The sequence below is a fragment of the Carassius auratus genome, unplaced genomic scaffold (genome assembly GCF_003368295.1).
Source record: "Carassius auratus strain Wakin unplaced genomic scaffold, ASM336829v1 scaf_tig00012443, whole genome shotgun sequence".
Taxonomy (NCBI): Eukaryota; Metazoa; Chordata; class Actinopteri; order Cypriniformes; family Cyprinidae; genus Carassius; species Carassius auratus.
In genome coordinates, this window is record NW_020524289.1 from 174,649 (window position 1) to 189,398 (window position 14,750).

Genomic DNA, 14,750 nt, shown 5'->3' on the forward strand with positions numbered 1-14,750 from the left:
TGAATATTAAAAGTTGCTTTTCGTTGCTGTGTTTTCGGCTCAGTTTTAAGGTTCATTGGTTGTATTTTATGTATTTATATTGTGTATATATATATTATTATTTATTATTATTATGTTATGTATTTTATTATATATAATATAATATAACAGATTGATTTAAAGCAACTTCACATTAGTAAATAGTTTTAAAATTTAAATTTCAACTGTTAAGCAGCTCTACAGCAATAGTTGCATTATTCAGTTAAATTTAGTTAAATAACTGTGTCAAAGTTCATAAAGACATGTTTAATGATGTCAGTAATCATTCACTTTTTCAAAAACACTCATTTATTGTTTTATACTTCTTATTAAATGTGATACTATATATGTAAGAAGTCCTAAACAAGAAAAGAACACAGAGAGAAACTGACAATTTTATAATATTCATATTATCATCCTTTTAAGTAGATCCAGCGTCGGCTGTCTGTAAACATGAGAGATCGTTAAACACTCACAATAAACAACAACACGATACTCAAAAAACACAAAATAACATTCATAATCATAATAGCAATGGCTGTGTCTGCCGTGAATGAATGAGAAGTGTGTTTATGATTGTTTTGTTATAAGTGTTTTTGGCGTCACAGGAGCTGGAGTCGCTGTAAACACACAGGAAGAGCCAGATACAGGAAGAGCTCTTCGTCCAGAGTGTAGTGAAGTCAGGTTACGTGTTTGTTTTTAGGAGGCGTCGCTAAAGGTCAGCATGTTTGGTTGTCACTTAATTTATTAGCAAGCTTTGTTGAAGTTCCAAGTACAAAGAACGCTTAATCTCCATCATCCAAGCATCATGTTTGCCGTTGTTTTTAATCATCATTTCATCTGTATCCCTTTGTTTCCTTCCTCTGCCGGAGTATTTTGTGTCTTCCTGTTCTCCTGTGATATCAGGTTCCTGGTTTACCCTTACATTCGGGGGTTACATGCAGAGTAGATGAACTGAAACGATGTCCTCCAGCAGCCCAGAAGATGCAAACGAGAGATTTTCTGATGAAAATGGGTCTCATTCACTAACCATGACTAAAAACTTTGTATGAACATTTTCATGCATAAAATACATTAATTTACACTTAACTTTATGATAAAGTGATTGTTGAATATAAACAAACACACAATTTTATTTTTCTCATAATTATTATTATTATTAGAAATTGTTGATAAATCCTGATTATTTTAAAAGGTAAAATAGCATTAATGTAAATTATATATATATATATATATATATATATATATATATATATATATATATATATATATATATATATATATATATATAAATAGAATGATGAATAATTAATTATAACATTTTTATTACTAAGTGACTAATTCAGTTTTTATAACTAATAAATGTATTTATCTTATATAATAATATTATTTTTTGTTTTAATTTAATGAATCCATATTCAATTTCTTAGTAAATAACTAAGATACTCTACAGTAATTCTGCAGTTTATTTAAATGTAATATAATTATAGATCTATTAATAAAAGCTTATTTTCTATTCCTATTCTTAATAATGGTCAATGAATCCAGATTGTATCATTTCTGAAAACTTAAGTAGTTGACCCTGCATATTAATCGTATGCTATGCATGCTCTTATGTGCATCTGTAAAGATATTTGTAGAGTGACGAATAGCTAATGGTGAAATTGCTGTCATACCTTTTAGAATAATCCGGATTTATCAACATAAGAATGATAAAAACAAAATTTAAATTTGTATGAATGTTTTGTAAATCCATTGTAAAAGAATAACACAATTGTTTTAACACCATTATTAAAGAATGAGAACCAATGTAAGCGAGTTCATGCAGTTCAATATTCGCCACCACAAAAGAAGTTTATTGTATTTTTATGCATTTGATAGTTTATTCTGACACGGTTTTGCATAATTCTGATTATATTAATTGTTTTTATCAGCTAAAAAGAAATGCTGAATTTTCGCCTTTGTATTGTTTTGGAAGAGGCTGTATCGTTTTATATGACAATAAATAAAACCTAATCAGCACTAATATCATACTCCTAGATACACCAATACCAGCCTTATTAAGGGCAAAAGGAGGCTTGTTAAACGCCTCGTAGCCTTTTCTGTCAATCTTTTTTCTTCAAAATGAATTTTTTGTGGTCTTTGTTCCTCTCCGGCATTCGTTCTCTTGGCTGTTAATAGCATTCCTGCAGTGGGTCAAGCTGGTTTAGCTTTAAACTCTTTCACAGAATCTCTAAATGCAGGTGAAGGGTGTGTTCAAGAAGTATGGCATGTTTTAAAGGGAATGTCCTCTTGTTTTGCAGAACTCGTTTTCCAGATTGGAAGTGTATGAAGGTTCTTAGGTGGTTAAACAAATCCTTAAAAATATTAAAGCCTGAACTGCACATAAAAATTCCATTGCATATATTTGCAAGGTGTTCGAGGAGAAATATCTGCAGAACAGCTGTCATACAAAACTTTTGCCAATTGCAGTTGTATTTAAAAAAAGCATTGTATTTTGTCTCCGTTTACCATGTTTAAATCTGTTCTGCATGGATTTCCCTCAAAAACAATAGATGAAATGTGGGAAAAATTGTCTGAAGTTTCATCCGAGCATCCGTTTATTATTGCGCGGCTGATTGATGTTGTGGTTGGGTGCGATTCACTCGAGACACATGTAAACAAGAGAAGAGGTCAGATCAGTCAGGAAAGGGTCAAGCGTGTGGGTGGCATGGAATATTTACACACACACACACACACACACACACAGGATGATGACAACAACAGCAGCATGGAGTTTGTGTCTACACAAAGTATAAGACTTTTGCAGACGCAATGCTCATAGAGCAATGTGACCCTGTGATTTATAAAGGACTTTTGTTATTTAGACAGTTTTTTTAAATGTGAGGGTGATGCTGTGCAGTTGTTGCTAAGGTTCATTGTTTTTAGCACAATGCTATGCAGTTGTTATGGTGGTTGCTACACTCTGAGAAAAAATAAAAAGGTACAAAAGCTGGGGGTGATACTACCGAAAAGGGTGCACCTTTGTACCTTATTACCCCTAAAGAGTGCATATAAGCACCTTAAAAGTACATATTAGTTTCTAAAGTGTAGATATCAGCACCTAAATTCATTTTAGTACCTTTTGGAAAAGGTACCACCCCAATGACAACTTTTGTACCTTTTTTCTCTGGTCCTTCAATCAAAGTATTTAGTGTTTTAAGTATTTAGTGTTTTAAATCAAATGTAAAAATGTATATGTTTTATGGGTGTTTAGCTTGAGTTAGTAAGATTTTTTTTAAACATTTTGGAAAGTTTCTTCTGCTCACCAAGGCTGCATTTATATATTCTTAAATACAGTAATATTTTGTAATATTATTTGCATTTTAAATAACTATTTTCTATTTGAAAATATTGTAAAATGTAATTTATTCCTGTGATGTAAACTGAATTTTCAGCATCATTACTCGAGTCTTCAGTGTCACATGATCTTCAGAAATCATTTAAATAAACTGATATACTGCTAAAGAAACATTTATTATTATTATCAATGTTGATAAGAGTTGTGCTGCTTAATATTCTTGTGGAAATGTTTTACAGGATTAAAGAGCATTTGTAACATTATAAATGTCACTTTTGATCAGTTTAATGCATCATGGTTGAATAATGGTATTCTTTTATTTTCTAAAAAACTTACTGACCCCTAATTTTAGAAGGCTAGTGTATCTGCAAGCAGCATTTGGGGTTTGAGGCTTACAGGAAGTTGCATGCTGCTCACATCTCTATGGTGACCGCGAGGTCCTCCGGGGGGCAGGTATGCGAGGAATGCTGGGGGCATTTGAGCAGAAGAGTTCAGAGATGCACATGCTGGCTTTAAAATCATGGATTGTTAATGTGCCGATCAGAGATGATGAATCAAGATTCCCTGCTCCTATAAACGTCCCTACATTTCACAGGCCACTTAAAGTGATTAATAGAGGAAAAATTAGAAGATGGTCTCCTCTGAAGCAGCATAGAGTATATACATACCTACAGCAGTCGGGCCGATCACACCCTTCTAAAGAAAGAGTGATAAATCAAGCTTTAAAAGAGAAAGAACATTTGAAAGTGTGGTATGCAGCAAGCTGTTCACTTTTAAAGGGATAGTCCTTAAAAAAATCTTTCCCACGCTTATGATCTGTTAAAGGAGTAATTTAGCAAAACGTACAAGCTGCTTATTTTCACACAGTATTATCTCCTTTAAAGGGACAGTCAACCCAAAAATGAAAATAATCAAACAGTGGAAGTCAGTGGGAACCGAAATTTTGGTCGCATTGTCCTTTTAAGTAAAAGTTTGTGTTAAGTTTGTTTGAAAAGTCTTTGTGTTGTCTTTTATTAGCGGTGTGTGAGAGCTTTTCAAAAGCCTTTTCTAAAGAGCGTGATGTCACCTTTCCTAACTATAGGAATGCTGTGTCAACATTACAAGTGTTTCTCAGTGCGGTTGGAGGACCGTTGAGCTGCTGTTTTGCTGGCTAAGCTCTTGCAGTCGCAGTTTGTGCAGTAGATACACGCAAGCATATGCTCTCAAAGCACTTGTCACCAGAAAAACTTTGTCATATTTTTTTCCTTCTACAAGAATAAGCATGAAATTTATGAAAAAGTTTTTTTTTATCAATTCTTTTATTCAGCAAGGATGTATTAAATAAATCATAAGTGACAGAAAAGAAAATTAGAATGTTGTGAAAGGTAAAGTAAGGTCATTTATTTATAAAGCACAATTAAAAACAACAGGTAGTTGACCAATGTGCTGTACAATTTGAGAACATACAAAAACAAATGTGCAAAACATTTACACAATAATATACAATATTACAGATATCTAGCTACTCTCATAAAACAAATAATAAACTTACTCACCTATTTGATTTAGACAGGAAAGCCAGAGAAAAAAGATTAGTTTTTAAGAAAGATTTAAAAGATACCACTGTGGAGGCAGTTCTAATATGCGAAGGCAGACTATTCCGGAGTTTCGGTGCCAACACAGAAAAAGAATGATCACCCCAAAGTTTGCGTCTAGATCTTGGGACAATTAACATTTTCTGGTCAGAGGACCTAAGTGATCTTGATGGAGAGTATATCTGCAATAGATCTGAGAGATAAGGTGGTGCCAGACCATTTAGAGATTAAAAAACAAACAACAAAATCTTAAAATCAATTCTATAGCGGATAGGCAACCAATGTTAAGAAAACAAAATCGGAGTGATATGGCTCCACTTCAGAGATCCTGTCAGCAAACTAGCTGCGGCATTTTGAACAATTTGCAAACGTCTCATTGTCGACTGATTAATTCCTGCATACAAAGCATTACAATAGTCTACAGTGAAATTATATTTTGTGTTTTTGAAAAATAGCACCAATTGGAAGCATATATAATGAAAATAAAATGGGTCCAAAGATGGACCCTTGAGGTATCCCACATTTAAGAGGGGCAGACGAAGATGTAAAAAGTAACACCAAAACTGCTGCCTTTCCAGAATCTACAGTCAATAAAACATCAAGAACTTTTAAAAGTGCAGATTCTGTACTGTGATGTTTCCTAAAGCCAGACTGAAATTCTTCAAAAAGCAAATTTTCATGAAAGATATTAATTTCATCTAAATAGTTTTTTCACTTGCTAAAAATTTCACAAGAATATTTAGCAGCACAACATTAAACTGGTTTCAAGGTTTTTTATTTTAAATGGTTCTTGGTTTTCAAATCAGTGTATTATTATATGCATATAGTTATAAATAAACAACACACACACACAGATACATGCATATATATATATTTTTTAAATTGCATGCATCAGAGACTTGGCTTTATTTTATCCTGTCCTTTAAGTTAATAGAAAATATTCTGTATACCTCCATGTGGTGCATGGACCTCCTTTGTCAAATACGTCCATAACACCACAGCATTTGAACAAATCCTGAAGTCAATCCCAAGAGTCCACGTAATAGACTCACGAGAACGTGAAACCTAGAGTCCGTCCTCTCTGCAGCTAACATTGATTCTGCAAAAATGCATGATCTAAAGACAAACAGACGTGTGTCATTTACACAGTAACCAATGCACTCACACTGTCTAGACTGGGATATGCAAAATTACATATTTTTGCAACCAGCTAGTCAAGCTCTGTTTAATTGGGCCAGTTTAGTCATGTCCATCACAAGCATTTCTTAGAAGGCATTCACATATGATGCAGGCGTCTCGACACACTTGTTGTAGACCTGTTTTTAACTCAATGAGATCATAGTTGTGATGAGGTCATCTCTGAGCAAGTTCTTACAGTTTTTATTGAGTGGTCTGACAGAACAGAGCAGAAAGTTTAGATTAGTTACAGAAATTGAATCATGCATCAGGAGATGAGTGCTTTAACCGTCTGTAATTTCTAACTTAAATGTCTGTTTGTGTTTGTAGAGAGTGTTGTCCAGGTCCTCTCAGTCCTTCCAGAGACAGCAGATGCAGCGGAGGAGTCAAACTACGCATCAGAAACAGGTGTGCATCTTTCTGTTTGCTCACGTCTGCTCGCTTCAGCAGAAGAGTTGAAGTATTATTGAGATACTATTATAGTTTTATTAATAGTTAGATTTTTATTTTATTTAGTTCAATTAAAAATAATAAAATAATAGTTTTATTTTTAAGTATTTAAGTATTAAGAAATATTTTTATTTCAGTTTTAGTATTTATTTTTTTTCTCAGCTGAAGTTTATTTTATTTCAATTAACACAAATGCTTTATAGTGTTAGTTTTAGTTTTCTAGAATATCCCTGATCTGCACACATGAGGTTTTTCATTAGAGGAAACCGAATCTTGCTTTTAATTTTGAAACAGGACATTAATCTGTCCCTAACAGGAAGTGGATTTGGGTTTATGGTTTCCAGTCGGTCGTGTCAGGGGTGACTCTCGGTGCGTCCCGTCTCTGTTTTCTTTAAATCCACTAGTATCGAGTTGTTAATGGAGTTTTTAAGGAGATTTTTGAAGAACTGCAAGATTATGCTGTTGTCTTACATGACAAAATGAACTTCTTTTCTAGTTTGTGTCTGTTTCTCTTCTTCTCGTTCTGTGTGTAAATAAAAATGGAGTACTGTGTACATAAGCTGTAAATAGTGTGACGGCCCAATCTCACAATTTTTTTTAACAAGGCTTTAATGGAAAGGTCGAGCAGTTCAGTCTGGACATGAGGACAGGCTAAAAGACAGACTTGCATTAAAACAGTTATTATTATGTCTAGGGGTGTGACGGTTAGTATATAACCGTGAGACCGGCGGTTATAGTTGAACACCGTCATTAGAACTCTATAACTGGCAAAACAGTGTCATTAAAATATTTTTTACAAACATTTTTTTATCAAAAATTATTTTCATTTTTTAGATGGGATCATAAGATCCGCAATATATCGGGAAACATGGTTTTTACCACTTAATGAAGTTTTGTAAATCGTCAGACATATTTACCACTTCATTACATTTTGCTTTGTAGAAAACCTTTCTTAAAAACGAATTTCGTTTTGTACAAATTTTATCTTAATTTTAATAAATGTTTCATCAACCAATTGCATGTATTTTAATAAATAAAAAGCAAATATAGCAGACAATGATAACCGTGACATGGAAGCACCAGCGCGCCGCGTTCACTTGCACTGCACTGCGAACTAGAGCACATCTCATCGTAAATGAAACTCAGCGTAGGCCTATGCCTCATACTTTAGCATTAAATATCTTTGCTGCATCCTTTCTAGAACAGACGGGTGCGGCTTTGAAATTTGCTCAAAAAACTGTGGCGCGGATGATGAGTTTTATGACACATCTCCTTAATAAACGGAGGTCTGAAATCTCTGCCCCTTTACCGATCAGAGCGCGCGCTGACACGGAGTTAACCCGCTATCTCCAAGAACAACCAACTGACTCTACGACAGATCCACTAGCATCCCCCCCCCCCCCCCACCCCCGACAGTTATGTTATGAACCGTCACATTTGACTCACGTCATAACCGTCATCACCAATTCTGAAACCGGCACACCCCTAATTATGTCTATTTTTCATATAAGCATAATTCACTTTTTCTTTTTTTTATACTGTCGTTCAAAAGCTTAGGGTCTGGAAGAGTGTTATTATATAAGGATGCATTAAATTGATCAAATAAAGATGAATTTTTACGAATTTTGAAGAAGATTTCTATTTGACATAAATGCGGTTCATCAAAGAATCCAGTTTCCACTGAAAATTAAGCAATTGTTTTAATAATTGATAAAAATAAGAAATATCTCTTGAGCAGCAAATCATCACATTAGAATGATTTCTGAAGATCATGTGACACTAAAGACTGGAATAATGATGCTGAAAATTCAGCTTTGCATCACAGCTTTTGCATACATTTTACAATGCATTTCAAACAGAAAAGAGCTATTTTGAATTGTAATAATATTTCACAATATTACTGATTTGAGTGTGTGTTTTTGATCAAATAAATGCAGCCTTGGTGAGTAAAAGAGACGTCTTTCAAAAACAAACAACCTCCCATAACTTTTGAACAGTAGTGTATTTGTGAACATTTAATCATAATATACAGTTTTATATACAATATACAGTAATTTCAAATACATAAATGAGAATTGCATTGGTCCGACAGATGGCGCGGTGAGACAAACTGACAGATATCATGTTCAGTGTTACCACCCTTCTCATCTAAACACAGATAATGAATGTGACTTGATTTTGTCCATGTTTCGTCACCATCCTCAAACCCAGCAGATTTGTGAGATCATCTGTTTTGAATGTTTAATTTGGATGCTCCAATCACGCCTGTGCTCTGAATATGTGGTCATGGATGTCATAACGCTACAAAAAGACTGAAATAAACATTTCTGCATTTAGATGGTCAGTTCCTGCAGCTATTGAAGTTTTGATTAGAGTTTCATAGAAACTGAGTGACTCGACAGTTTTGAGATGTTTGGTGTGTAAAAAATACAAAGAATAGAGACTGAAGTAAGACAACAGTGTTATAGGCCCACCCAACACTCTAGAGCAGTTATTTCCATCTGTGTACGTGTTATTGTACTCATACATTTAGGTATTCACAGAATGATTACAGGAAGTGAGTCTAAAGTGCCTGGGGATGAAGATTCAAAACTCTGGCATCTTAAATTCTCTCCCAGCTTTCTCTTTCACTTGCTTGGAAGAATCTTCTTTTAGGACGTTAATAACGTCTAGTTCACTCGCAGTTGATCTGTCAATTGTGTTTTGCTCCGTGTGCCTGGATTGTGAACATTCCAATGTTATTTGCACACTCAGAGGTAGGATTTCCCATAATCCCACAGTAACATGCATTAATAACATTACCCGTCTCCCCCTGGATAGCCTCAGTCCGATGAAGGTTATATGGTTGCATCCCAATTTTGCTTTAATCATAAGAAACCAGTGGTGCCTAGGGGGTTAAATAATATTTGTTATATAATTAAGCCTTGTTTTCCAAATAAATATATTTTAATCTCAGTTGTGTGCACAGGTGATCTGAAATGAGGAGGCAAAGTTTGTTCTTTCTTTCTTTCTTTCTTTCTTTGTGCTCTGCATTTAACCCATTCATGTGAACTTATTTTGATTTTGAATTTGGAAGTTTTTTTTTATTATAGCATGAAGCTCAAAAATTTTTGTTTGATTTCCCTGAAAATAAAACTTAATTTCTTTTATTTACCTTAAATTCTCTTTGTTTTTAAGGATGTTTAGATATTTTTACTTTTGATCTTTCTGTTCATCAAAGCATATTTGAATGTTTTATGAATGATCGTGTGACACTAAAAATTCAGCTTTGCCATCAAAATTAAACATAAAAAATGTAACTCTCTAAATTGTAATATTTCACAATATTACTGTATTTTAAATCAAATAAATCAGACTTTGTGAGCACAGGAAACTTATTTAGAAAATAACTACAATATAAACACTGGTGTATAAATCCTGTTACATAATGAAATGACATACTTTCCCATCACCACTGAGGTTCGTTAAGTATGCAAATTGTGATGTAACCTGCGGCCTCTTCATTTACCCTATATCACAACTATATCTATCTATTTCCAACAGACACTTTTTCAGACAGACAGTATTTAGCGAGCATCTCCATTCTCCTCTCGAAGCCCACCGTTCCCGCCTACTCCAATTCTCCAATTTCAGCTTCCTCTCAGATCAAACAGATTAGCATAGTTGACGAGCCGCGTTCCCAGGGATCAGATAAGGTTTCTGCAGTGGGACACACCCTTTGCAGTCTGGCCTAGCCAGGGAGGCGACGAGAAGGCCCGAGAGAGACGGTTTTGGGTTTTTTTTGTGAGTCAGACCCTTTGGATGTCCTAAGGGTCAGGTTACCATTAGATCACGACGTGAAGCATCTCTTCTGGGAACGTTGGGATGCCATGGAAGTCTGCAGTTATTGTACTCCGGTGTCGTTAGCTTGTGATGTATTTGTGGAAAAAGCCTCAGGTCCTTCTGAGGATAAATATGTCACCACATCACTCGCGTCCTTTGGCCTTATTCTACAGACAGGTGAAGACACCTGTGCTATTACACCTGCCCATGTTCCCTGGAGACCCAGAGACGGCTGTCAGCGACACATGAAAGCAAACCTGAAACACACCCAAACTACAGCCTTCCTGTTCACATAATGCCCTCTGGGCACGGATAGGCTTGTTGACTCGTCTGGGATCACGTGGATGCTCATGATGAAGAAGAGGGAGAAAAAGAAAGGAAACCGAGGAAGATGCACACAAAGGCCAGTCTTTGTTTGATGTTATGAACGCATGCTATCATGTGTTCCCATTTGCTCTCGGCTGTCTGTGTGTTGCGTTATTTTACGATTTATCCCAGTTTTTAAAATCCAACTCCTCCTGTACAACTCTAATATCGAATCTCCTGAAGGAAGCTTTTCCTCCCTATCTTCGTTTTTGAAATCTGTTTGTCCAGCGCTGGCAAGGGCAGGATGTTTATTCTAGTTCTTATCGTGACTTTTTAATGATATTTAATTGCATGTTTTGATGATCTTTGCGTCGTCAAACTGCACCCCCAACAACCCTTCCAGCCACCTCGCATTTTATTCTCAGTTTATCAGAAGACGGCTAAAGACGCCATGGAGCTGCTCGGGGCATTTTACCGTAAAAAGCTGCGGAGGAAGCAGAAATCGAACCTGGGAAGGTCGGATGGGGCGCTTTGCAAGGCGCCGTCGGAGACCAGCATCAACGGTCTGGCCACGGGTCTGATCTCTAAAGTGCTGAGACTGACTGCAAGGTAACTGCTGAGAGCTTGGTAAGGGAGGATAGCAAGGGAACGAGGGGATGCAGGTCAGGTAATGCTTTCACTAGAATGCTACTAGGTTTGAGAAAGGGTTTGGCCTGCTTTGTGTTCATCACTTGCCTTATAAACTTTTATAAATCTTCTAAATCTATAATGTTAAAGGAAATGAAAATTTCGTCATGATTAATTCAGCCCAAACTCGTAGGGCTTGCTTTCTAATGTGGAATATAAAAAAAGATATTTTGGAAAATGTAGTGTTGCATGGCACGGAATAGGATTTAATTTTTAATTCTAATTAAATTCCAAATTCTAATTCTAGAAGTCATTTAACAGTCGCTTTAAAAGCAGTGATTTAGTAGATTTTGAGTTTAATTTTTAGTAATTATGTCCGTCAGTCATTTGTAATAGTGTTTTATTATATATTTATAATTGGGTATAATTTACTTTTAGTTCAGGTTTATTTATTTTTTGTTTTTTGTGATTCAACGTTAAAAAAAATTCAGTTCATTACGAATATTTCTAACTAATTTTATTTATTTTTATTTTATTTATTTACTTTTCCATTATTTAAATTATATTATTTAACTCTACAAAAATGTTTTAATAATTTATTTTTAATTTAACAATAATCACCATGTCTCAAAGTATTTCATATTACAACATTTGAATAACTTCTTGTCGATCAGGTCATCCAGTGCATGAATCTGAATATGATATGATTAATCATTACAGCAACTATTTAAAAAATGCAACCTAGTCATCCTCCCTAGAGAAAATATCTGCGTTCCTGTGAATCTACTTCTAGATCAGTGTTTCCTGTTTGCATGAAAGTTTCTGATCTAACTGCAGTTCGAAGCATCATAAGGTGGTCAGACGTGTTTTCTGTTCTCTGCTCAACATTGAGTTCACATGTTTTACTTCCAGGAGTCATTATGACAGATCTGGTCCAAATCTAGCCTGGTCAGAAGGAGCAGCCCTTTGGAAGAGGGTGTGTTAAAGTCACTTCCATAGCAACATGCAATAAAAGTCAGATGTTTTGGAGATGCGGTGTCTGATCTGTCTCCGTAGAGCAGGGTCAAAATTCAAAGGAGTGGGTTGTTAGGGAAACAATCTGTGTGTGATCAGTCTGAATCATGAAGGTGCAGCTTTCTGGAGGACATTACAGTGCCTCAAAAAAGTTTCTTATTCTGTTTCATATATTGGGTTGTTGTTGTTTTCATAATGATATATAATTTATATAATCACAAAGTGTGTGGAAAAATTTTGCAGCATAGCAAACCTGAGGCTTTAAAACATTTTTTTAAATATATTTTAAGCATTTAAAGTACAGCTCTTCAAGCAAAGACATATTATCCTTTTGATTTTACAGTGGTATATTACAGTTGTAATACTTCTTATGCCTAATTGTGACCCCTATAAACAAGCACAGCAAACCCAGAGCTTTAAAAAAAATGTATTTTAAGCATTAGGATCCTAAAACAAAGAATAACTACTGTATATTTTTGTGATATATTTGTAATATTTATTTTATGTAAAATGTTCATTTAATAATAATAAATTATTTATTTAATGGTATAATATTTTAAAGTCTTATTGTTGATGCATTTAAGCATTTAAAGCATTTCAAATCGCAATCCAAATTTTATTTAAAAAAGTGATTTTTCTCCAAATCGTGCTAGACACTTTCCCACTGCTTGCACTACAATACCCATGCCCTAGAACTTTAAAGCTTCACTTCAGTCAGCAGACGTGTTGGGCACAAGCTGGCAAGTGTGTGTGTGTGTGTGTGTGTGCTCTTGTTTTTGTGACATATCAGGACACAACTCTGTATAATGACATGGGTATGACACAGGTATTACAAGGAGAGGGTGACTTATGAGGACATAACCCATTTCAAAACGCTTATAAATCATACAGAATGAGTTTTTTTGAGAAAGTAAAAATGCACAAAGTTTCCTGTGAGGGTTAGGGTTAGGTGTAGGGTTGGTGAAGGGCAATAGAACATACACTTTGTACAGTATAAAAACCATTACACCTAAGTGATAAACCCACTTTCCACAAAAACAAACGTGTGTGTGTGTGTGTGTGTGTGTTTGAATGTCTGGAGCAGCAGTAGGTACAGACAGTCTGCTGATCATTATATGAAGAACATTCATTATGTTCCACGCTGTTTGAAACCAAAAATGTTTTTGTTTTGGACAGTGCCCGACATTCTTGCCGTGTTTCGAAAACACACTACAGCACCCTGTGCCAAGAAAAAAGAAATGGGAATATACATCCAGCTTCCCATAATTGTATATCTCATTCTTAGGAATAAATATTTATGATGTATAAATATATAAATGCTCAATCTGTCAGTGAGTACATTTGGAAGTATTTATTTACTGATATTTACAGATTGAGATGCTGGTTATAAGGCAGTGCAACATTCTTCAGGGATGTTTTGATCCTCAGTGGCCTTGACCACACAAGACAATGCATGATTTGTTTACATTAAACTACTTTGACTTCTAACTAAACTATTCCTGAGTTTGATTTTGTTTTTTGTGAAAGTATAGTCACAGTTTTTGTGTTTAACTCTGTGTATGAGGTGTTTTCTGCAAAAGAAAGGCATAGATTTTTATGTTCCTTTAAATCTCTCTTTCCCAGACGGAGTGAGCCTGGATCTCGCCCTCATTCCTGGCATTCTACGAAGCTGGGTGACGTCCCTCAGGACTCAGAAAGCATGATGCAAGTCACCCAGGGTGGTGTGGGAGCCCCCTGGCACCAGAGCTACCACTCCAGGTCAGTGCATCTGCAGTCTAGTGCCTTTGTTTAAGAGCAAACAATATACACTGTCTTTCTTCAGACATTTTTTCTCTATATTTCACAAGGCTAGCATGTGAGATTTGATCGTGACTGAGATACAATCGTGAAGATGACCGTTTTTACAGTTCCCAGCAATGCAACTGAAGGATTAGCCAAGTCAGCTAAGCAACAATCCACTAACAATGACGACATTCATTCAGAGAGAGAGAATGTTATGTGTCCTTAGTTTGGGTTGCAGCACCTGATTTGATTTCATGAGGTATTTCCTGGAAGTTGAACCACTTGACACATGAATATGTTATCTAGCATGTCATATACTTACTCTAAAATAGTGAGTAAGTAAACTAAAAAGTGGTGGCATGTGAGTGCATATTCATAAACCAGATGGCTTTAAAGGGATCCTATTATGGTCCTAACTCTGCATCAGGACAAGACAATGAATAAGAATTGCTTCTGCAATCAACCAAGCGTTCAAACCATGACCCTTGCCCCTCCCCATCCCCCAACCATTAAAATATCGTGTGATTGTGAATTATTTTAATGACATTTTAATGGGCCGCTTTGTGAAATCACAAACTCCAGAAAACAATGCTGTAGTCCAAATAAGCCGTTCGTTGTAGTTCTTGTTAACGAAATATCTA

At 35.3% G+C, this 14,750-nt stretch overlaps 1 protein-coding gene across 1 annotated transcript in view; it reads left to right on the top strand.

The window, feature by feature from the left end:
* Positions 1–14,119, top strand: part of LOC113073603 (protein Shroom3-like) — a 35,611-nt gene extending 21,492 nt beyond the window's left edge. The window contains exons 3-4 of the mRNA XM_026246416.1: positions 6,439–6,516; positions 13,951–14,119. Of these exons, the coding sequence (XP_026102201.1) occupies positions 6,439–6,516; positions 13,951–14,119 (247 nt within the window). The remainder of the gene's footprint in view (positions 1–6,438; positions 6,517–13,950) is intronic.
* The last annotated feature ends 631 nt before the right edge of the window (positions 14,120–14,750 follow it).